General features: G+C 38.2%; 2 protein-coding genes across 2 annotated transcripts in view; one reads left to right on the forward strand and one right to left on the reverse strand.

Moving 5' to 3' along the window:
• The window catches only part of MAPK8 (mitogen-activated protein kinase 8), a 130,870-nt gene that overhangs the window by 60,406 nt on the left and 44,995 nt on the right, over nucleotides 1-25,469 (reverse strand). The gene's annotated exons all lie outside the window — the stretch shown is intronic.
• FRMPD2 (FERM and PDZ domain containing 2) overlaps nucleotides 1-25,469 on the forward strand; it is a 65,810-nt gene that overhangs the window by 15,438 nt on the left and 24,903 nt on the right. The window contains exons 3-17 of the mRNA XM_051616861.1: nucleotides 2,064-2,192; nucleotides 3,482-3,639; nucleotides 4,611-4,676; nucleotides 5,757-5,942; nucleotides 6,864-6,990; nucleotides 8,795-8,929; nucleotides 12,892-12,976; nucleotides 15,908-16,058; nucleotides 17,293-17,364; nucleotides 18,013-18,187; nucleotides 18,924-19,074; nucleotides 19,171-19,309; nucleotides 20,215-20,367; nucleotides 22,630-22,815; nucleotides 23,206-23,362. Coding sequence (XP_051472821.1) covers nucleotides 2,064-2,192; nucleotides 3,482-3,639; nucleotides 4,611-4,676; nucleotides 5,757-5,942; nucleotides 6,864-6,990; nucleotides 8,795-8,929; nucleotides 12,892-12,976; nucleotides 15,908-16,058; nucleotides 17,293-17,364; nucleotides 18,013-18,187; nucleotides 18,924-19,074; nucleotides 19,171-19,309; nucleotides 20,215-20,367; nucleotides 22,630-22,815; nucleotides 23,206-23,362 — 2,070 coding nt within the window. The remainder of the gene's footprint in view (nucleotides 1-2,063; nucleotides 2,193-3,481; nucleotides 3,640-4,610; nucleotides 4,677-5,756; nucleotides 5,943-6,863; nucleotides 6,991-8,794; nucleotides 8,930-12,891; nucleotides 12,977-15,907; nucleotides 16,059-17,292; nucleotides 17,365-18,012; nucleotides 18,188-18,923; nucleotides 19,075-19,170; nucleotides 19,310-20,214; nucleotides 20,368-22,629; nucleotides 22,816-23,205; nucleotides 23,363-25,469) is intronic.

Genomic DNA, 25,469 nt, shown 5'->3' on the forward strand with positions numbered 1-25,469 from the left:
GATGGCACATCATTGTCAGCAGAATTAATTTAATACATACTTAGGATGGATCTGAGACATTACTTTTAGAAAAAACAAACTACAAAAGTTCAGCAGCTCTGGTTGTAACTGCTGATTTAACTTTGTCTTGATAAATACCTGCACTCTGCATAGTTGCTTATTGAGTAACTTAAGCTAGTTAGAAATATCAGCATTTGAAATCACTTAGTATAAGCACTTCTATCTAAAATAGAGGATGCAATGTACCTTCCTTCAGCATGGTCTCAAATAAAACAACACTAAGTGCAGTCTAGTGGATTACCAATATAGAGAAGCCACAAAGATTCTAGGTCTGGGGCTGTGAATTGATTGCTTACTGCCAGTACCACAGGGTTAAGTGAAATGCTATCAGAGTAATTTATTGTTAAGAGAAATGGTGATGGCTTAGATTAAGAAGATTTGTCTGTCTCTTCTAATTAAGATTAGGTTCTTAAGAAGCTTTACTATCCTTTGAAGATACAGAGACTAAAATTAGGACTCTTGTTCTGTTTAAAATGTCACTAGGTTGGTCCCTAATCCTGTAGTGATTGCAGCAAGGGATCATTCTTCCAATGTTGTGATACCTTCTTTGGACACTAGTGAGCCAGGACAAGACCTCATTAATCAAAGCCTGAGTAGTCTATTAATCGGAAACAAGTTGGTCCTGCAGAAAATCATCATGCTCTTGCAGTGACCCCTTGAAGACTGCATAACAAACAGGAAGCTGGCAGAGAAATCAGCTGTAAGACACAGAAAATTCTATTGCAGGTGGAGAGCAAATGCTAGCAGAAAGCGGGCTGTGTACAGTGAGTGAAGAAATGGTTCAGGGGGAAGATCTGTTTTCAGGCTGTAAATCAAGTAATTTTACAGTGGTGTTTATAATCTGATATACAACAATTGCATCCTGGCTTGCAATGTCCTCACTTGGTGCTCTATAAACAATGTTAAAACCTCAAAGCAACAGATGGATTACTTCCAATTTTTCTCATTATGCCCCTATTTACACTGCATACAATGGAGCTCACTATTACAGCCTGGTAAAAGCAAAAACATAAACTAAGTTCAACATTTTTTAGCAAATGTTAAGCTTGGATTCAGTTTTCCCTACAGATTTGTAGACCTAGACCAGCTGTGCCTAGATTTGTAAATAACAGGAATGTAAAACCAGTGAAATGGAAAAATTAGAGCCATTTATGAAGAACAAAAGTTCTTTGACAATATTTAGCACTATAAAACATTTGGAGGAAAAGAAACCTTGCCATTTCAAGTCACAAATCAGTTTCTAGTAAGACATTAAATTACAATTCAGTACAGGATGCCTTTCTCTAAGTTATCTGATACTGTGTTGCAGTTGAGAAAAAACTAGTAGAGTGTGTGGACCAACATTCTTTCGCAGTACACCAGGTCTTATGTACTTGTCACATTAGAGTGTGTACCGGGAGACACAAAATTGCTATTCAGCAGTTCTCAGAGGGAATCATCTTTTAATTTGATTTAGTGAAACAAAGCAAGTTTCTATTTATATTGGTATGGATGAACTGCAAGTTCTGAGTCTCAGGAATTTGACAAAGAAAATCTCTCAATGAATCCAGTAAGAGTCTACAAGCTTTTACTGATCAATCAGCTGAGGAATGAAAGAAACTAAATTGTTCTGTTGGACTGTGTTTATAAACCTTTCGTCTTACAGTGCATCTACTTTTGCTTTGTCATTCTTTTTCTCTTAGATTAACTCTCTCATGTTTTTTCTAGACAATAGCATCCAATTAAGCAGCAAAATCAATGTCCTACCCTTCAAATAATTCACAAAGTCTGAACAGCATATATGAAGGATCTCCTGAGTAAAAATTATTTGCCCCACACAACTTAGTTTAGTTCCCTTTATTAACTCTTACTCAGATTAAGACAGGGATGAACAATACCACCTTTTGTGAACAAGGAAGCAGGGAGGTCCACAAAATATTTCTTATTGTGAGAGGACAGAGCTGTAATCAGTATGGTTTGCTTCAGTCTAGTTTAGTGTGTCCAGAATCTGGTTTCTATTGCAGCAGGCATGAGCAGTTCCTGTGTGACACTGGCCGAGGTCCTGTGGGCAAAAGGAAGCCCTTTGGAGGAAGAAGAAATATGGGCACTCTTGTATCTGGCCACAGTGCAGCTACTGGAGGACCTTCACAAAGGTGAGGTGAAAAGTATCTTCTTCTAGATCTTACTGTTGGAAATTAATGCTTGAGCTATTTTAGCTCTTTTGAGGGTTGTTGGGTTTTTTTTTGAGTTTTGGTTTTCTTTCAGGGGTAGAGCCAAAAAACACTAATGGCAATAATAGTATATTGCTAGAAAAATGAGAAAACTCACATGGCTGTGGCTGAGCTGGAGATGGGCACTCCTATGCTGTACCTCAGGCAGAGACTCAAAGCTACAGTTGAGCTTAACTGGATCCCCTGGAAGTACGGGCAGCGGATGTAGGCCGGTCCCAAGTAAGGCTAGCCAGATCCATTAAGGTCAATTAGTGTCCTCAGGACCTTGTCAGGATTAGGAGTCTACATTTATTTGAAAACCCTTTTGTTTGAAGATCCCTGCTCTTTTAACATAACTGACAAACAGACAGAAAGACTGAATGTAATGGTAACATCACGGCTGTTGAAGTTACTCATAGAATCTAGTCTATGGTTTAATTTTCACACTTGAATTCTAGTAAAAGTTTGGGTTAGTTAGAAATTATGTTTCCACTTAAAGAAAAGCTTAGTAGGTTTTAGCACTTGGACTTGGGAAGTTTGTTTTCTACTGCTAGCTCAGCTTCTGTTGATTTGCATGGTGTAGTCATCAAAGTTGGGGTCTTTATCAGTTTCTTCAGCTCTACACTGGAAATAAAAAAGCTACTGACTCCTCACACTGCCTTTCTGGCAAATTAACCTGGCTTTGCTAGACACAATACGCTGAAAGAGAGGTTACTAAAATGCAGAGCTGACTGACTATAAGCAGCATATGGAACAACAAAATATTGCCACAGAGATTTGTACCATGATCTTGCAACTTAATGGAAGTTAACTTAAGGTATTTGGCATTTTCCAGCTTCAAAGTATTCATACTTTATTGGAAGGAGTGTTCTACTCTTCTGATATTCTCTTGTGCTTTTTATAAAAGGATCTACCAAAAATGTCAAGATTTCCAGTATCTGTACATGAGATGTGATTCTGCCTTTCCTTAGGCTTCAGAAATCTATCAAAATCAATATGTTGTTTATATATGTGAAATTATGTGAGAGAAAAGTCAAGTCTTTAACCATTACTGAATTTAAGCTGACAAAATCAGCGAGGCATAAACAAACATGATTCTACTGACTTCTGAGTACACCTCCAGGAAATTTCAGTAATGGGTTTAGATAGGCAGATGAGACGCCAGCAATATGATTTCGGTACACAGTGAGTTCAACACTAAGAACTCCATTATCTTCTTCAATGTTATTCAGACCCTGCCATCCATGTGATTTGTCCGTGGTCAGTACTACTGTCTCCTGAAGGAAATTTGTCCTTCCAAAACAATGCATCTCAGATGGAAGCTGCCCCCTTCAGTGCACCAGAATTGCTTCACAGACAAAGTACAAACCAGCACATCGGACTAACAAAGGTGAGGTATATTAGAAAATAAATCTTGACAGTACCTCATGAAGATCAGCTTGTGGGGTTTAATGGAGCATACTAGGTATCAACTGTCAAACTCCTTTTCTAATAACGCTAAAAAAATTAGTCTACAGTTAGAAAGACTGACGTGTCTTGCAGCTATTAGACTAGCTATTGCTATTAGATTAGCATGCACAACATCAAAATCAATTTTGACCATCAGTTCTCCAGGTCTGCAGAAATTTATTATCTCTGAAGGCCCACAAAAAGCAAAAATATTTCTATGAACATGGTGTTTGACCAGAAACGGTAATTGTAATCCCAAAAGCAGCACAAATGCATTATCTAAACAATCAGTGGAAGCACTCCCAGGAAGTCAGAAATATGTTCAGCTTTGTTAACAATTTAATTTTCTTCTCCCAGAGAAATGAGTCTCTGTGGCAAGACAGTAAGAGACAACACTCAGGTATCCAAAAGTTTTAAATACCACTACGCCTACACCAGTGCATACTTTCCTCAGGCAGAAAACAGTAGTTCCAGACTCTTAAATAACTGATCACTTAGACACTATGCAGAAACATGAAGTTTTGGAATACTCTTATTCCAGTAATGCTTTGCCTTGTCATGACTTTTGGTCAGTCCTGCAGGTAGAGGACAGCTTTAATTGGCAATGGGAGAGCTTCAGAACTAAGAAAGGATTTCAAAGTTAATTTCCTGCTCAGGGCATCATTGGATAGAGGGCATCCTGGCTCAGCCCGTCGAGCTGAACAATACTCCTTCCATGCTATCTAGTCCATAAGCCAAGAGTCACTATTGTGCTTTTATGTATGTTTCCTCTAGTCTAGTTTTAAAAAAATATATATCTGTTTGCTTTCTGCCATTTTGTAACCAAAGACACAATAAGATGGTCTCTCTAGTACAAGGCTTTTCTGTATTTTGTGTTGACTTCATAAAGGCTTTCCTTTTCTGTTTTGACAGAAGTTGGTGTATTCCTTAGGAATGACTCTCTATTGGTCAGTAGACTTCCAGGTTCCTCCAAACCAGGCCAGTAACAAAACATTCTTGTTTTCTTTTACTCCATCTTATATTGGTGGGTTCAGAGATTGAGAGGTATAATCTGAAGTCTCAGTAAGAGAAGCTTTATGTTTGGAACACTAAAAGGAATTGGAAAGCTAGTGTCAAGGTCCAGACTTCGAAAATACCAGTTTATCCAAATCAGGAATTTAGTCAGGTCTCATCTTTCCTTTTTTTTTCTTTTCCTTTTTCTTCAAAAACCAGAATTGTTCCCATTAAGATGAATTGTACCTTGATTTTAAGAGTGAAGATAATTTATTCCAAGACTGTAATAAGGAACAGGCTACCCAGTGAAGTGGTTAAGTCGCCATACCTGGAGGTATTTAAAATATATGTGTGTGGCACACAGGGACATGGTTTATTGGTGGACTTGTGTTAGGTTTTACAGTTGGACTCAATTATCTTAAAGTTCTTTTCCAACCTAAACCATTCTATGATTCTAAGATAGTAAGTAAGGGCTAAAACAAAACGATGCCGGCATAGTTGTGGTACTGTACACATTTATGTGCTTTTTCTAATAATGAGATGCTGGAAAAAAGCTAAACTACTCTCCTTGTTTCTGAGCAAATTCTACCAGCATCTCTGCTAGATTTAATTTTGCATTTCTTGCTTACCCAGAAGCCTTTCAAAAATTTGTAGCATGCATTTTGCTTCCTTTCTATATCCATGCATATGATTGCTTGTTTTTGATTTGGAGAGCACAAGCTTTTAGTATATTGAAGGTTACATGTCTTGCATGAATCTTTAAGATTCACAATAATATTAGCAAAGCTGTGGAGCAGTCTGAGCTGTTTGTAACCAAGAAGCCCCTATACAGGTAAATGACCCTCTCTTGTACATGCCAATTCCCTCCAAGGCTATCCTGGATCTGATTAGAGGCTCTGTTTAGTGGTGTTATTCTGCCTATCTGGAATTTTCCAGAAGTGTAAAGGAATTCAGTGCCCATTTCTCACCAAGGGTGAAAGCCTTAGAGAAATTCCTGGTTCCAGTTTACACAGTATTTCACATCACTAGGAGAGGTCATTTAACAGTACCTCCGTTTTGACTCAGTCCCTCCAGCTGAGTGACCAACTACACAGGCTCTTGTTGACACTATGTGAAGATCTGCCACATAAAAGACTTTCTCCTGAATCGATTCTGGAAGCATGCGAGGCACATCAGAAGGAATTTGCTTCCTTACCAGCAAATGTCTACATAAAGAAAATGGTCCAGTTTGCTCTGGGAAGTGTCAGTGAGGTAGGTACTACTCGTACTCTAATCATCTCCTTTTCTTTCGTAAGAGAGGTCAGCAACAACATAGGATTCAGGTGAGCAATTGTCTGAAACTAACACTTATATAAATTGAAGAAGTGAGATTGGATTCTAGACTTCTAAGAGTGGAAATGAGTGGGTATGTGTACAAGAAAATGAGGGAATGAAGCCATCTCTCACACCACTCTTACACTTCTGGGAAATAATCAAAATCCAGCTTTTGTACTTACAGTATCTTTTTTTTTTTTTTTAATACTGAAGGAATCATAACCTTTATGGACATCTCGTATTGGCCAAAGGAATAGACTTAACACAAGAGAAAAGATTTCCCTATTGCCACTCTGGATTCAGACTTGATTTGTAAAATTCAAAGAAATCACATCATACTGAGAATTTCATTCATTGTCCTTGAGTAGAGCTAAACATTTGCTATGCAATAAAGCCTGACCATGAGAAGTCTTTAATACATGAGCACCTGAGGTTTTTTTCAAGATTTGTAATGTCAACAAAATTTTTTGTTGACAAACTGAACAAAACTGGAAGAAAACACACTGCTTTTTTTTGTTGTTGTTTCTTTGTGGGTTTTTTGTTTTTTGTTTTTTTTTTTCTTTTTGTTTTGTTTCTCTTTTCCCCAATTAATTAATATTCTGAGATTACCTTATTTGTTGCACTCTCTATTGCTCCATTTCCCACTGCAATAGAGGGTGCCCCCTAATAAACACAGCTAGCCTGGGACCATGAGGCCATCAAAACTCAGTCCTGCTTTGTGTTAATCCAGGACAATGAAGTTGCTTGAACCAAGCAAAGCAGCAGCCTCTGACAAGCAGAGGGCAAGGGTCACTTCAGTATGAGAGTCTGAAATCCACATATCATATGACATTGATTTGCAGTACTACTGTCTTCTAGGTAGAGCAGGTAGTCACTGAAGACAGCACAGCCTCTCAGCTTAACAGAAGTCATGTGATAAGGAAAAGACTGCATGAGAAAATATCAGACACCTCACCACTGTCCTCCCAGATGAATTTTCACCAAGGTAAAGAAAGAGTTATAATCTGAACTGTCTAATAAGGATACAGCCAGCCTTCTCTGAGTCCTTCCCAAGCTAGGTGAATTGTTTAATTTCATGCTGTAGTGATTACATGTAGTGTTGGATAGGATATTTATTGCTTTACATATAAATTACTTCATAATGGAGACACTCTGAGGCAAGTCAGTAAGTTTTCTTTTCCTTATTTCCTCAAAAGACAGTAATCTGCAGGCTGTGAAGCAATGATAACACATCTGCTTGCTCAGATTTGACTCTTAAAGCACTTTGCATAAAACCTGTGTTTATAAAATGAAACTACTTTCAAATCTGCTTTTGCACCTTGTATACTCCAGAGTATTTTCAAAGGTAGAATGTGATTCTGTGAAGTTATCCTATTTCCAATAAGGAATATATACTTCCTATTTGATTATTCAAGCAAAGACTTGTTGTTTCTTTTTTATTTTAGTTCTGTTTTTCCATTCAAAAGCTTTTTTATAAATTCACACATGGATTGGTGAAGTGCCTTCAAGACACAAGGCCAAATCCTGCCCACTATATAAGTAAACCAGCATATACTAATTTCACATTTCATTTGACTTAGATCGAGGTTTTATTCAGAGTAATCTTCTAAATGTAACTCAATGTGGACTTCAAGTTCAGATTGTTTTTTTTCTAATATCTATATTGTACAGTTCACTTCAACAGAAATCTCTGATTTCTGAGGCAAGGTGAGGGTTAGCTCAAGCTATTGAGGCTTTTTTTTTTTTTTTTTTTAATATGCTCAACATTAGTCACATGAACAATCCAATTCCTATTCAGCAAATTACATATATGTTCCATTAACTTCAAGTAGAATTAAATACAAATATGTGTGGAACATTTCTACTAGGTGTTATTAGTCATAAGAAAAGGAGATTCTTCTGCAAAACATCCAGACAAAACAGTCCTCATCATATTGGCTCATTCACTCATTCAGAAACTACACTCATAGATTCACACCAGCATAAACTGGTGAAAACTCTGTTACTGCCAAAAGGTGTGGTCCCATCTTCAAACCCCTGTAAGCCACAAGTTCCTGACACCTCCCTTCTGCTGGTTCTAGTGATTATGTATCTGGGATGATCTCTATGTTTTCTAGGGATTTAGGTCACCTGGCTTACACTTGTTTAAGGACTTCAGTAAATCAGGATGTCAATTACACCGAGAATCAGTGTGCCACACTTTTCAAGGCAGCATTCCTTTTTTTTTTTTTTTTTCCCCCCCTATTTAGAAGTGATCACATTCAGAGATTCTGGAAATGAACAGGAGACAATATGACCAAAGTAAAGTTAGGGTACAACAGAAATATGTACTTCCTAGCGACTTAGGATGACTCCTTCATACAATTTCTGCAGCCGACTCTGGTAGTGGATTGTGTCTGGGCACTGTCTGTCTTGCATACAGAAATGATACTTTATAGCTGGAGTTTTTAGGCCTCAGAATAAGGAAGAAAAATCTTGCAAGTTATCTGCACTTTGCAATCTTTCAGTTAAACATGTGGAACAGAATTAATATATTAGATTCATTTTATTTGGAATGGTTGAGGAGAGCAATGATGACTATTGTGGATCAGAATAAGATTATGAAAGTAATAGAATGAAGTTACCAAGTTTTCCTTGGTCCTTAAGGAACTGAAGTCAGGGTTAGAAGACAGACAGATATGGACTATATAGAAATTAGTCAAGTCAAATGTTATTTACATTATCATGCAAAACCCAACAATTTATAATTAAAGCATGCGATTCACCATAGTTCCTTTCTGTTTCCAAAGGGTCCACATTAATGAATTATAGTCGGTCAACAGAAGATTACAAAGATTACAGGCAACTCTCTGTGGAACACAGTGACTCTAATAGTATATCTGAAAGTACATCTTTAATACTGTCTAACCGAGGAAACAGAAGAGGTAAGATATTCCTGAAAGATTATGAGTCATGTACTCATCTCTTTTGTCCTTGGAAATGTGAGACTACCCATGAAGGTCAAGTGATAAGGTACTCTGATGCATCTGTGGCTATGTGACTATGGAGATATGTTTGTGCTAAGCTGCAGAGAAGAAAGATTCCATTATAATGGGTTCCATTTTACTTGTGTCCCATTGTAAAGCTATATATTCACTGATTACTATGCAGTACCATCACCTCTTTCTTGCTTTATGCCCCTTTTGCCAGGTGAAGCTGTTCAGCAGATCACAGACAAAGCCTGACAGCATGTTTCTGGCACATGGGGTCTTGAAACAGATGAGAAACAGTGGAACTACCCCACAAATGCATTGGCAATATCAAGTTGGCAGCACTGGAATCTATGAATCTGTGAATAATAACTGAGACTTAGATGGTGGGGATTAATGTTTCTTCAAGCCCATTCAAAACCAAAGGGATTGATTCTGAAATTGAGAGGAGAAAAAAGCAACCAAATGATCCTTTGTTTTGTTTTCATTTTTGTCCTCAAGCCATTGTATATTTCCTGCTCAGCATGTCATTTTTGTTATGCTAAATGCCAGATTGCAGTGCTGCTATTCTGATTTACTTTGTCCAGATATAACAGAGTCAGAATTTTAGCTCCATTTTTAATCCTTTTATGGCAGGAACAGCATGAAAGAAACTGTGAGAGGATCCATTCAGTGAATGCGCTGTGGTAGTCATCAGTCAGGGTCCTGCCCAAGCCACTTAAATCACAGTGTTGGGGGATATCATGAAGCAAACAAGGGAATTCAGCAGGAAAGGGAGTACTGCCATGCATGTGTATCTTCATGTGTAATTTGGAACTCTGAGTTAGGGACACCTACACTCCAGGAGCAAAAAGTTTCTGTTGACAAATGTCATCAGTGTCTCCAAAAAAGCAAGCTTACTCGTTCTCAGATTCTGTCCATTTCTATTCTTCATTCCACAGTGACCTATCCCTCCCATCTGCTTTCAACCTTTTTTTCCCCTTCTGCCTGGGGCACTTCTCCTGGGTCTGAGCTTCTAGACCAAGAGTTGGAAGTTTACTTCTGTACTTAGGAGTTTACTTCCTCTATGAGCCTATACTAGAAATGAAGTATTAGGTCCTCCTGTGGCATGGATTCAAATGTACTCTGTAAGCATGTGTGGGTTTTTTAATCCCAGAATTTTTTTAGCTAAGGCAACAACCCTAGGGTCCACTACATAAATTATGATGTGACAAGGTATGCACACTGAATGTTTAGTTCATTGATGACATAAAAATCAGAAAACTGATGAGTACTCCTTGCTTTTTCTCACTGGGGAGTATTAATTTTGGTTTGAGATCCAGCTGCCAATTGATGAAATTTATAGGAAAATATTACCCATGCTCTTCCAAATTTAATAGGCTTAAAATTTACTAGGCAAAAATGAAAGGCATAGAGCATGATCTCAAGGCATTAATTTCCCTAGGAAAGATGGCAAAAAACCTGAGCGCACACTGTGTTATTATGAGTCTGCCAGGAGATAATTCAGAAAAGGATACTGAAAAAAAAGAAAAAAAATTAATAGTTTCTCAACCCCAAGGATAAGGAAGGCAAGATTATTCCTACAACTGCTGCTGATACTCTCCTTCTGAAAGGTGCTGTATTTCTGAGTCTCCAGAACTACAATATTAACAGCAAGAAAAACCTGAAATAGCAGCTGCTCCCTGTGATGCATACGTGTCAGTCACATATCTAGTGGCACACAGTGAAGGTAAACTCAAGAGCCTGTATTCTAAGTCCTTTGTAAAGAAATTGTGGTCATAAACTTAGCAAAAGCTCATTCCAGTGCATTTTTCGTGTATCACAGAAGAAAACACAGAATGCAAGAGCTGGTTTGTCGCAGATATTCTTTCAATGAAATAATGTATTCAAAATATGCATTCTTCTCTGAAAAGAAATACTACCATATAGTAGAGACCACTATCTAGGGAATTCAATATCTCTATGCAGACTGTACTTTATAAGCTAATTTAACATATAATAAATTAATAATCTACAAGATCAACATCTGTGAGTGCCATGTTGTACTTTAACATCAGGAACCTATTGGATTTGTGATCAAAGCAGTTTGACCACTGAAACTAGCCAACTTGTCCCACTGCCATAATAGCTGAGACAGAAAAATTAAGGGGATTTTTATGTACTTTTCAAAGTACAGTTATACAATTACGTGAAACCTATAGTATAAGCAGAGATATTTGCAAGGCTTTCTCTTTAATAAGTGGGTAGTTTCAGAACACAGGACTGAATCTTAACTTTGGTAATTTGCCCTGAGTATTTGGCTTATCTCAAATCTAACATTTTTTAATTACCATCTGCAGCTAGAAAAAAAACCATAGTTATACTTATTTTTGCAACGTGACTGTAGATTTTCTAGTTTTAAAAATTGTAGCTGGTGGTCAGTGCACTAGAATTCAATGTCATATTTTCATGTTGGAACTCAGTGAGATCTCAGTTCATAGAATTACTTCTTGCACAGCCCTTTCTGGTTCTACCTCTAAATTTCAGCCTTCATGTATTTGGAAAAAGCAATGCCTTTCTTCCTGGATCAGCAGAGACAACTAAAGGTGAAAAAATATGCAAATCTTACTTGCTGATGACTCACAAACCATTCTATATTTCCTCTAGATTTTTATGATGTAAAAAGGATTCACAATATATTTAATGTAGCAAATAAACAGTGGAATATTTACAAACAGTTTTCATTTCAGTGAATTTATATCCTACTCTGATTAAGCCAGAGAAGATTAATGGCTTTTTTCTCCTGATTTTACACGTAGAAATAGAAGAACAAAGAATACCAGGGGTAATTTCTGAACAGAAAAAGCTGTTTCACAAATTACCCCTATACATATATAACAGTCAGTGTACCTACACAGCTGTTTTCCAAATTGCATTCACATGAAGGGTTATTAAGAGGATGTAACAGTAACTACAGAACTGGGAATACTGCTGGTGTAGTATTCACTTAGCCTTATCAAATAGACATTTATCATGCCCTGACACAACCTGGGTAGGGCAACCAAGGGAGATTCAGATTGGACCCCCTTGCTTTCTGAACTCCTTCTCAGAGAGCCCAAGTGCAGCTGGATCCAACCATAGTCTCAGACCTGGCCCTTCCAGGGAGAGTGATTAAAATGTCACAGTCCAAGGAAATGCTTGACAATCCGATACCCCTTGATCAGATTAAGGTGAAATGACACTCAAGGTCTGTATTTGAATATTATGTTTAATTAAAACTATAGAAGTTTTAGCTGATAGCTCAATTATTATCTCAGGCTGCATGATCACAAGAGTACAATTGATGTATGTTCAAGCTGCACAACCTGAGAAAGTCATAGTTAGGCCTTGTGTTACTTAATGTTTTTAGGAAGGAAGAGAGAGAGAGGGAATAGGAGAAGTTAGAGAAACAGATAACAGCCAATCACCAGTCCTGGATCCAGCATTGGGCCAGCCAGTTGGGGAGAGCTGCTATCAGTGAGGGTCCCAAAACTCACCACTGCAGCCCCCTGCTTTATAGGCCTACTTTCATTGTTTCTCGCAAGGATGAGTAAATGCAACTGAGTCATAAGACTGGGCAGCTAGAGTGGACCTCTGCCCCTCCATCTGTCTTTATCTCAGTTGTTGTAAATGCAGGCCACAGGCCATATGCAGACCATCATCGTTGTCTCCATCTTCCCAGGCAGGCCTTTTGGGATGCAAATGAGACTTTGTTCGAGGGGTTACAATGGAGTTTCAACACCACTTCCTACAAGAGCTGGTCCCTCACATGCTGGAGAAAGGACACAAGGGAGGAAGTATCCAGTCTGCATTTCCTCCTTGTTGTAATTGTCCTAAGATCTGATGCAGAGTGCTGCTATAATTGTTTCCATTGTGAATTTATTTTTTGTTCATTTCAGGGAGAGTTCCACAGACACACAGCTCATGGGACCCCACCCTTAGTGGGTCAGGGACGCAAAGTAGCTACAAGCTCTTCATAAACAGGTAATCAAAACTCATAGTCTTAAAAGATGGAAACTGTTGTATTACCAAGTAAAGCATACAAGTAGCATGGCAATGTCATTACCATAGAATGCCTGGATCACTATCTGAACTAATTTTAGTAATAGATATATTTATGTAGAATTAAAGTGCACAGAGACACAGTGTGGCCCTGAAAAATCCATACAAAATAAGCACATTGCAGTTTTCTACCTGTACTCTTTACTGCTGTGTCCTGCCAGATGTCAGACTCTCAGAATAGCTGGGACAGTCTCTGTCAGAATCAGAAAGGTAAGCAGCAATAAGGTCACTGTGATTGAAACAACTGGGAAGCAGCTCTACTGAGTGAAAGGGGAAAAACCTGTTGAGAAATTATGAGTGGCCTTTGCTTTAACTTGCAAGGCCAGAGTCTATATTTGTCTACATTTAGATCTGGATCTGGTCTTGCTTTGCTGTCACATTAGCAGAGGCCTGATGTATTCTGGAGTGGTTATGACAGATTATATATATGATCCATACTTTTCAGTGGATTATTTGCATTTCTACCTCAGTTCTTAGATTGATTTGTCTCACTTGTGTCAATCTTACCCAGCCCAGTGCCACAACTTCGCTGAAGAGTTAGAGGTAACCCAGGGACACAAGCTGTAGATACCTCTGCTCTGTCATGAGTATTATCCTTAGATCAGACATGGCACATACAACAGCCCTTTACATAGACAAGGAAAGCTGAGAATTGTACAACTGATACTAAATCCTTTTTAAAATCCAGAGAAACATGACTGCTGCCAAACAAGAGACTGGAGACTGGATGTTAGCATAGTGCAGCTGTAATCATGGCTGCTTCCACATGAAGGGATGTAAGAAATGTTAGCCTCTTGGCACCACTGAGACTGGAGCCCCATAGTTAATCACCCTGTAATCCCTACAGACATCCTATTTAAATTGAGTTCTTGACCCAGTTAAGCAGGAGTTTCTTCTTTTAACCATGACATGAATAATTCAGGCCCATAGGAAATGCTCCATTTAGATTAACTACCAATTAAATGTATCCCAAGTAAACAGCTGAACTTCCTGATAAATCAGGCACAATAATCTGAGCAATGCGAGTTATGTCAGTACACCTCTCAACCTGCAGTAAGAAAGAACTCCCAAGCATGTTGCAGGATAGTGGCAACTTTTGTGAAGATAGAACTCTTTGCCTGTCTAACTACACATACAGCCATATGTGTGTATACAGACATCTATCTATGCATCATATACCTGTTAATGATATCAGTAACAGATGATTTATTTACTAAGTATTTAGGAGCAATTGTCATGCCTCTGACTACCAACTTGAGTATCATCTTGATACCCTTGACCTGAAATCATGCTGGCAAGAAAATCTTCTCCTCCTCTGCTGAAAGATGAACTCTCTTTTCCAAATTTCCATCAAGCTGTTTCCCATGGAAAGTGGGGACTATAAACACCACTTTTAGTTGTAACCATCTGCAATTGAATTTCTACCAAGGTCCTTATCCTATTGTAAGTTACACAAGAACAGCGTAATTGAAATAGTTTGGAAACCACCAATTTCCCATCTAGGAGGACAACCAACACAGAACTTACTGATAGGTTTACTATATATAAAGCTTACTAATATCACTATGCTCACTTCTGTAGGCTGTCCAACTGACATAATTTGCACCTCATAAAGGTCAGCTTGTAAGTATATGCAGGACCATGGCCTGTGTATAAAGACACAGCTATCAAGTCTGGCATCTCTTATCTTACAGGACTACCAACAGGAAATGTTTTCTACAGAAAAAGAAAGTCTCCTTACAGCATCTTGGGTTTAGAGCTAATAGTGTTTTTATAACCCAAAAAGCCACTCAGGTCATTTTTAGGCATATTTCTAAATGAAAAGTTAGTATTTATGACTTTGCATTGATAGAAACAAAAATATCTAGGTATCTTTTTAAACAGAGGAATGCATCTAGGAAGCCTGCTCTAGTGTTTGGCTACCCAGTGAGTAAAGAAATGTTTTCTAATATCAAGTCTGAACGTGCCCTTATGCAACTTTAAACCTTTCTTATGTGTCCTGTCACTGGATACCAAGGAGAAGTAACTATTCCAGTAACTTTGTTAAAAACCTTTTAAAACTCCTGAATAGCGCCTTGAAGCAAATCTGCAACATGTAAAAGAAAAGGATAAAACTTTGGGATAACAAAAAAGCTCTGTGTGACTTTAGCATTTGTTAAGCATGTAATTAACAAAAATCCAACTAAATAAAACAAAACAAAATTATATTTTTATTTTATTCTAAGCATACAAGTGCCTGCTCATGTGGAAAACACCATTACTTTATGGGTTAAAAATATAGTATAAAGACACCTTTCTGATCTGACAACTTTCATGTATCTTTCTCTAAATTAAATTGAAAATTCCCTTAGTTCCCCAAGACATCAGTTTTTTCTAATGAATTAGTGTTCAAATAATTGTTTCCATTCCTGGAGAACTCTGAATAAGGTAACAACAAATGTCATTGTTTTCTGAAGCTTTTCTGCTTCAGAAAATAAGAAATGAAGAATTGACTTAATCCTGTAGAATTCTCAGAAAGGCATTGAGCTAAATTATTTGCCTGTTGGCTTCGCTAGACTTAAACCAGCTAGATCTGGATCATCAGATGAAAAGAAAAAAAAAAAAAGCAAAATAAAAAAAGCCTGTTATTGAATTAAAGCATAATTTAGATGTATTTATAAGGACATCAGTAAAGTTATCCCTTTAAAATGTTTTTTCTTTTTCTGTAAAGAAATATTTAACAACTTATAATTGACATTGCCCTGGGTTTCATAATATTCTGCCAGTCAATGTACATTAAGCTCTTTGACCTAAAGTCTGTGTTGTTTTGATTGCATGGTATATATATTGCTCTCTATTACTTTTTCTTTGAAGGTCAGTCAGCGCTGTAGAAGAAAGCCCTGGTGGAACTCAGAACAACAGCAAACACAACATCCTAAGTTTAGGTTCCACCTTCTCCATGTCTACAAAGGACTACACAGCAGCTGCGGCATCACAGAAATGTTTGTTCCACAGGAAGGAAAAGGTGATTAATGCTGCTTTCAAAATGTAAAACTCACTATTGCCAAACCAATAGTTCACATAAGAGTGTATTTCTAGTTGCCAGGTTTTTGTAGGACTCTGTTAAATGGGATAGATAATGTTTCTTTGGGAGTTGGATCACAAAATCCAGAAATTACTGAATGACAGAAAACTCCACAATGCTGCTGCCCATGGAGCTTTCTGTTCTACAAGTTGGAAGGACAGGTTTTAGGCTGGTGAACCCTTTCATCACTTCTCAGTTCACTAGCTCAAGACTTACTAGTGTCAGAATTTGATCAAAAGTTTCAGGTAGATACTTTGGAAAATTATCTTTGTATATATAAATTTAGTTTTAAATTGCTTTAATATTATTTTTTCTGGGATAATAAGTTAATCCCTCAGGAGTCCAACAATTGTTACAACAAAGTGCTAGTCCCTCTTTATGTGATAGCAAACTGCATTGTCTGTTGGCAGAACAATACTAGTATTATGAAACAAACCATAAATCTTCCCAAAAAAAGATCTAAATAGGTCAAGATACTAAGTCGTGGAGGATGGTTGGAAGGATCCACCTCTTACCATTTGCAGATATTTTGTTATTTCTGTATGCCTCAAGGATCTAAAAGCATAGCTGAAGCTAAACAAATAAATTTAAAAAACCCAACAACAAAAAACAGTATGCAAAATTCCTTGAGGTGGATGCTCAACAAGAAAAAAGCATTTTGTGTGCTGTTAAGTTTATTGAAGTTAAAGCAAAAGAATATGTCTGCTAATAAGAAATATCAGTCAACCTTCATAATAGGGAAGAAAGCAGTTTTGCATTTTAGTCTGGTTCCCTATAGAAACTAGGCTTATGAAATCACAGTGGTGTGTATGTGTTTGTGTACATGCATGTGACTGTCCTCATAGTAACTTGGGAATCAAATGGGAAAAGATCTTGGAAGAAAATAAGTTTCTGAGTCATGAAAATGAGTGTCTTGCAAAGGAAATGTGTCTTGGTTAAGCCCTTTTACAGAAGACAAGGCTTCAGCATGAGCTTACCCCTAATTAAACCCCAAAGAGTCCACACAAGAGAGACTCAAACAGAGGCAAATCTTCAGTCAGCATTTGCACCTTATTAGACACCAAAATAAATTAGCTACAACATACAGATCAACAGAACTGGGTTTCATTGGTACTGCTGTTTGGGATCTTAATTACATTCAGACGTATTAAATTTCTAAATAGTCTCCTTATAGTTTTCAGGTCCAGAATTTATTATTTTGTCTAGTGAACCACCAGTGACCTTACAGCTGCCTGGATCAATTGTGGTAAGAACAAACATTAAGAATTTAGGTCTAATCTAGTGACATTTTAGTTGGGGCTCTTAAGTTTTATCTGAGACCCAACTCAGTATTCATGCCATGCCCTCCTCCCAAACCAAATTAGGGTTTCTGCAGAAGTACCGAGACTTCAAGGGAGGTAATTTAATTCTCAGTTCTACATAGTTATTTCTGATGGTGTAAAAATAGCTTAATTTATCCTTCTCAGTAAGAATGCTCACTTTGGTAGAATACTTTTGAGACAAAGATTATAAGGCAAATATGCAATGTGACATCTAGTGCTAATGTACTGGACTCCAGTCTACAGACACATCCTCTACCTTTCATTAAGATAATGTAAAAGGCTGACAGCACACAGCAGTAAAAACGAGGGTAGAGAAAATTTGGAATTACCCTCAAATCTAGAATAACCCTAGTGATCGTAGAGTCTGAGTACACTAAGCTGTCTTGTTGGGATTCCCTGGGGTTTTTTAAAAATTAGAAATGTTTGGGATATTGACTTATTAGAAGGGAGGCAGGGAATAGCATCAGGTTATGCAGAGAAAGGAGACGAGGGCCTCTTGGCAATAAAATGCTATGGAACTTGCATTGTTTGAACTTGGCACTCATTTTTTACTCTTTATTATATATTCTTAGACTAAAAAAGGGAAATCATATTTGTCCCAAAGGGATCTCAATGTGGTTCTACTCAATGGGCAGTGCCTTGAGGTGCAATGTGACATCAAGTCCAAGGCAAGAGATGTTTTCGACACTGTGGTGGCATATGCAAATTTGGTGGAACATTTCTACTTTGGCTTGGCTTACCTGAAAGGTAATGAGATGCAGCTACTATAGTAACAGTTTTCTCCTTCAGTACTTCTGTAGTCACTTTATTAATGAATCCTTGTAACATCAGATGAAAACAGATCCAAAGCTTAAACAAATGTAAGTTTGTTTAAACATTACTGTGCTGATGTAAAGCATGTCTACCCTAGGACTGTGCATCAGTACAGCCATGCTGTTACTGACTGATATTCCCATGCAAAAAAGGCTATGTCCCAGCCTTGCACTGGAATAATAGTGAGCCATGTAGCTCCAGCAGAAGTTCCAGGAAGCGCTCTACGGAGGAAGGCTGAGTGTCTTTGTTCCTAGATATAATTTAGAGTACAGGCTCAGCTATTTCATGTACGAGATTCAAATCTCCCTAGCCCATTTGTGATGGCAAGCATGGCCAAGGCACTAGGAAGAAGCATATCTTGTGTGTAGGGCATGAGGATTACAATGGGGTGCAGAACCTGAATGGTGAGCAGAATGCAAACCACATCAATTCTTGAGTGATTCCATAGATACCACACTAATTCAGCATCTAGCCATTGTGATCCTAAATTGCACACTGTTATCCTAAGTCCTCCATTAAAGAAGCAATAAGTTAAATCATGACACAGAGAAGTAAATCTCAACTGACATTCATGATACGTTTTAATTTTTATTACTGAATGAAGAAAGCACAACTTTGAACTACTGAACTATCTCCAGACTTATCATAGAACCCAAAATTCTTGTTCCAGGTAAAGAATTCTTCTTTTTGGATGAGGAGACCAAACTCTACAAAGTGGCCCCCGATGGTTGGAATGACCAACCCAAGAAGAAAACCTCACTCATTAATTTCACACTCTTCCTAAGGATAAAATTCTTTGTCAACCACTTTAATGTTATCCAGTAAGTGTATGTCTTTGCTGACTGCAGGAAAAACAGTAGCATTTAGGGTGACAGTTCAAAGATCCTCCTGTGTTCTTAAACCCTTTTGTGTTCCAGGCACAGCCTGACAAGGCATCAGTTTTACCTACAGCTTCGTAAAGATATTTTGGAGGAACGATTATATTGCAATGATGAGACTGCCCTGAAACTTGGCGCTTTGGCATTACAGGCAGAGCTTGGCAATTATGCTCCTGAGGTATGGATAAATAACACAGCACTTCTCAGAGGTGTCTTTCAACCGTTTTGCAGCTTTTTGTTTATCTCATGGAGTTTAAAAAAGAAGTTTCAGCTAAGTCCTTAAGTAATCACATTTCAGATTTAATTAAAAAAATTACAAAATTTGCCTGATTAAGGACCAGTAATGAGCCATAGAAATTTGGCAGAAAACATGGCAGAATGATGAAAGGCTCTTGGTTCTTCACAATTGATAACACAGCCAAGAAGCTCCAGAAAATCTGTAGATAATTTCCAACATAAGCACAGCTTTGGATGTGCACGGGGTTTTAGAGAGATTACAAAACATGGAAGAGAAAAATAAATAAGCACTGAAGACTTCACAGCTATGTTGTGTGTAGGCTCAGATCCACAAGCTTCAAAGACAAGAAGGTCACTTATGACATATCTGAACTAGTTATCCTAGCATTGGAGTGAACAGAAAATACCCACTTCTGTTTTCTGCCATATCTTCAGTTACATAAATCAGTGTAGCTCTACTAATTGAACTTGAGTAGTCTGATCCATCTGGTCAGATCCATTCTGGCATTGGGTCCCTCACTGTAGGTGGTAGTGATGCAGCTGTAGCTGTCAGCTCTAAGTACAAGACTGCAGGCATGTCTGTCGGGCCAGCTCTTTTCCCCCCTCTGCACAGAGAAGTAGCATGTGCTTTGGGCACCTGCCTGAGCACAGGTGCAAGAGGCACATTTGGCTGTCAGGACACTACCTGGTATTCCCCTTCTTCTTCTAGGAAATGGCAACTAGGTGACAGCATACAGGTCACCCTGAAAATGGAAATGCACTAAATAAGAAAAGTCAAGAAAGAAAAAAAGGCTCCTCTTTCTTTTCTTTTTTTTTATTTTTTGGTTGTTTTTTTTTCTCCCAAAGATGCATGGGAAGAGCTATTTTCGTGTTGAGGACTACATTCCAGCAAGCCAAATAGAGAAAATGACCCTGGCCTACGTACAGAGAGAGCTCGCTAAATTACATCACATGTATCATTCCCTCTTTGAGGATGAAGCTGAACTAGAATTTCTAAAGGTAGCTTTGGACTTCATGATCTTAGAGGTCTTTCCCAGCCTTAGTAACTCTATGAACTTGCCATACCCCAACCATTATTTATTTCTTTAGAGACAGAAAGCCATTCTCTAGTTACCATTGTGTTTATCTATTTTCATAGATAAATATTATTATCTTGCCTGATACAGTGGATTTTAGAAATGGTGAACATTTTTTTAATAAGTCAAAAAAAAACCCTCAGAATTTTATTCTGCTGTATATACTGTCACTCTAAATAACTTACATCACGTTTACGTGGTAGCTTTCTTTTCACTGATACTTGATAAAGGGTTAACAGGTATTTCAGGGTATTTTCAACATCCTAAGGGTTGATGCAAATTTTCAGCATGTTACCAACATGTCTGGGTTCCAGATTATTATAAAAATACCCACAGAACGTATTATAGGTTATTATAAAACATGAGAATAATTGCTTTCTTGACTTCTGAAACTACAGCAGCTGTTCAGCCACTTTCTAAACATGAATTGACTATCTGTTTAAAAATATCTGAGAACCCTGGAAGTAAGGAAGGAGTTATCTGGAGTATTTTCTCACATTACTATTTCTCTAGGGCTCTAGAGTGTCACGATGATGTGGGATTTCATTTTTTCCCTCCTAATTTCTCCTTCTCCCCAAACTTTTTTGCTTTCCATCAAAGGAAAAATATCAGGGAATAGATAACAGATGAGTATCAATAGCTATTTTGCTGCACTACCACATGATGTTATTTATAGCATAATTTTAGTTCAATTGCTGTTTAATTATGTTAGTTCCTCATCTAACACTGCCAGTGGAATTGAAGAAATAGATTGAAGCTTAACCTTAATGCCATCATGTGTGGCAAATCCAATGAAGAAAACCGGCTTTGTTAGTATCTGTTTCAATGAATACATCTGTAGAAGGAGTCAACACAACATACAAAGTGAGAAAGATAACCCCCATGGCAAGAACATGCTAATTACAAACATTAAAGAGATTAAAATTAAACCCCAGATTCAGCTAGTGATTATAGGTGCCCCAGTTTTCAGGACCTGAACATTCGTGCTCTGGATACTTTCTGAAAAATGAATCTTGAAGTGTTTTATCTTGGTCACTGAAAACCTCTTTTTATTGTTTAAAAGTAATTTGGGGATTCTCCATTAGCTTTTCAGGAAAAAAAAACCATAATATTTTATAATAAACTCATACTGATCTGCAGACCAGCACAGAAAACCCTCCTCATATTCCATAGTTCTGTAAAGGGTCTGAGTCACATTTTAACACATTGTGGCCAAGTGCGGGAGGTAGAAAGACAAGAAACAATACTCAGAACTTCTGGAAAAGTTCCTCAGAGTATTTTCTGCATAGTCAGATGGCAGGGGCAGAAGCTGGATCCACAGTCCCTTGAACTATAATCCTACTTAACTTTTCACCCAGCTATGAGTACTGTGCAAGATTGAAGCGACATTGAAGATCTGTTACTATGGCCCTGAAGGGAATTCTGAGACAGTGGAATTCCCTGAAAAGTCTAGGTGAGATTCTTTGAGGTATAGTGTAGCAAACCCTACAATTTAAGATTCTTGGCAATGGAAATGTATAATGTCTGATTTTAAAAGATTATAGCCCTGAAGGAATGGTTGTATGTACCTGAGTGAGTTCGTTACAGATTGGGATCTGAGGTGTCACTGGAGTTAAGATTTCCAACTGGTCATTATCATTGTAGAAAGGAAACCACAGAAGCCAATAACAATATCAGAGTAGCCCTGGCACCAAAATATTAGCAGTTTTACTAATATTATAATATTTGCTGTACCTTGTGATTTCTGAGTTCGCTCAGGGAAACAAAGACACAGAAAAGAAAATTGAAAGAAACAAGGTTTAACAGTAGTCAAGCAGCTTTAATCCTGCGTGGATTTCTATTCAGAAATGCACACAAGTACCAAGCAGCAGTAATGCTGAGAACCTCAGTGCCACTGTAATATTTAGATTATCTTGCAAGAAGCTACATACTCCTCCAACCTCTTCAAATGGGGTGTGTGGGAAAGTGTTATTTCAGTTTTACACATGGAAAATGAATGTGTGTAATAGCTCTATGACAGACCACCGTAAGGTCATGATTCTCTGAGGCAGCAGGTATGAAAATTTGGTAAGGGTTTTTAAAGGCTTTGTCACACAGTGACAGTGGAGACACTCAAAACCATTTCCTCTCCCATATACCTAACTTTCTTTCCATGCCTCTTTTTGAATAACGCATTTTCTACAAGGTGACTCAGCAACTTCCTGAATATGGTGTGTTATTCTATCGTGTGTCCCAAGAGAAGAAAGCAGCAGGAGGGGACATCATCCTGGGAATCTGTGCCAAAGGCCTCATTGTGTATGAGGTCAAAAATCACACAAGAATTGCCAGTTTAAGATTCCAGTGGCGTGAAACTGAGAGAATCTCTGCTCATGTGAGTTGGCACAAAGTGAATCTCTTCTCTACTCTACAATTTTACTCCCCTTCTGCCTGTCACTTTGATAAATTTATTGCATTCAGAGCCAGAATTAGACTAATTCTGTACAGACAAGTTTGGTTGTTTTTTTTTTTAAACAGTCTAAAATCAAGGCTGGATCTGGATGTGGATATCAAGATACCAAGATATACAGTTCTTAGTGAGGTTTAGTTCTGGAGTTTTTGCCAAGGCCAGAATCAAATTACTATAAAACTGAATAATCTGGTTGACTATTACAGAGACTATGTCAAACCTTTTCATGAACAAGATTATACAAAAAAACTTTCAGTGCCTCAGCGTAATGACTTATATATGAAGCAAGATGTGCTGCTTTTTTTTTCACTTTAGAGAAAAAAATTCACGATTGAAAGCAGCTTCAGTGGCAAGAAACACACCTTCATTACCGATAGAGCAAAGACATGTAAATATCTCCTGGACCTCTGCTCTGCCCAGCACAAATTCAATGCACAGATGAATTCTAGGCAACTTCGGCAAACTGCATCAGGTGAGGTATAAATACATTTTCCTTACTCGTTATTTCACTGTGCTTCACTTTCTCTTTTGCAGACTAGAAAACAATGTCTCCTACTTCACTGAAAGGTAGAGGTCTCTAAGTCTAATTTAGCATGTGCATGTGAATGGGCATGAGCAGGGGGTTGAGAGGGGTTCTCTGATGATAATTACTATGTAGCTAAACTCAATTTAAAAAACAACAACAACAACAACCACAACAAAACAAACCAGCAAGATTACACTTCCCTTCAGGAAACCTGCTGAGAATTCTGAGGAAACATATCAGACTTACCCCAAATGTAAACTGATAAGTGTTCCACACAAAGAAGACCTATAGTAGAGGCCAGATATGCTGGAGCAGAATTTATTTACTGGTTTCTTTGCTTAAGACAGGGTTCAGCCCTACAGCCCAGTTCCAGGACCAAACCACTAAACCAAAGACATATTGGTCAAACCTATCCAACTATGTAGCTACTACCTGCTCTTACCTTAGATTTTACCATGTCTATGGAAGGTATGACTAATACTTCCGTAGACTTCAGATTTTCCATAGTTTTCTGCTCAACCCAGGGCAGTTACATAGCACTTCTCACCCACAGTTCTCAGCATGCTCTATAAAGATGGGTGAGGATCATTATAGGGAAACTGAGGCACATAAGAAAGAACAGCCTAGAGCTGACAACTGTCATCACTCTTCTACTTCAGTGGAAAAAGCATGAGTTTTCACTAGCTGAGGACTCATCTATTGCCTTGAACAGAATTATGATCATTTACAACCACTGAGTATTTGACCCAGTGAGTCATAGCAGGAGAATCATAGAATCATCAAGGTTGGAAAAGACCTTCAAGATCATCAAGTCCAACCATCCACCCTCCAATGCCTAATCACTAAACCATCTCCTGAAACACCACGTCTACCTGTTTTTTGAACACCTCCAGGGATGGTGCCTCCAGCACCTCTCTGGGCAGCCAGTTCCAATGCCTCACCACTCTTTCTGAGAAGAAATTTTTCCTAATATCCAATTTGAAACTCCCTCGGTGCAACTTGGTCCCATTTCCTCTTGTCCTGTCACTAGTCACTAGAAAGAAGCAGCCAGCACCTGCCTTACTACAACCCCCTTTCAGGTAGTTGTAGAGAGCAATGAGGTCTCCCCTCACTCTCCTCTTCTCCAGCCTGAACAGCCCCAGCTCCCTCAGCCACTCCTCATAAGATCTATTCTCCAGACCCCTAATCAGCCTAGTTGCCCTCTTTGCACCCTCTCCAGCACCTTGATGTCCTTCCTATACTGTGGTGCCCAAAACTGCACACAGTACTTGAGGTGCAGCCTCACCAATTCAGAACATAAGGGCAGAATCACCCCCTTAGTCCTGCTGGTCACGCTATTTCTAATGTAGGCCAGGATGCTGATGGCTTTCTTGGACATCTTGGCACACACCTTATCTGCTGGGATACTCCATGCTCTAGTCAAATTGCAAAAGCATTTGCAACAAATTATATCATGGCATATAGTCAGATGATTGATATATTGCTAATTTCCCACTAAAATTATTTAATGAAAAGTGATATTCCACCTCCGCAAGTTTGTTATCATGGAAAAATGTGCTAGGATGACATTTAGATTGTAGGCCTCTTTTGTTGCTTGGGCTTCAGAAGCTTCAAATATAATTTAGTGGAATTGAGGGCTAATAGTGAATCTTAAAGTTTCCTGTGACACATTTGCTTGTGGTAATATATCTTTACAAAAATTCCTACATTCCATATATAAGAGGAAAAAAAAATAATTTTAAAAATGCTCAAAAGCTAAGAAAATTATAACCCAAATCATAATTACAAGGACCCCAAATCACTGAAACAAGCCAGACTTACACAAGCTGCATTACTGCAGGTTCCGAGGTTCGGTGTGTGCTTGCTGGCACAGAAAGAAAGGCTTTGTGAAGGGAATGAGAGACAGTCAAAAATGCTGCCTTTGCCACCACAGTGAGGGTGTAAGAGATTATAAGGCTTTTTCTGCATGAGGTACACTCTTCCTTCTGCTGCAGTGTTCATATATGTAAGTCACCATCTTTTGCTAGTAACCTGCTACTTTGAAATCACCATG

This window comes from Apus apus, chromosome 4 (assembly GCF_020740795.1).
Source record: "Apus apus isolate bApuApu2 chromosome 4, bApuApu2.pri.cur, whole genome shotgun sequence".
Classification (NCBI taxonomy): domain Eukaryota; kingdom Metazoa; phylum Chordata; class Aves; order Apodiformes; family Apodidae; genus Apus; species Apus apus.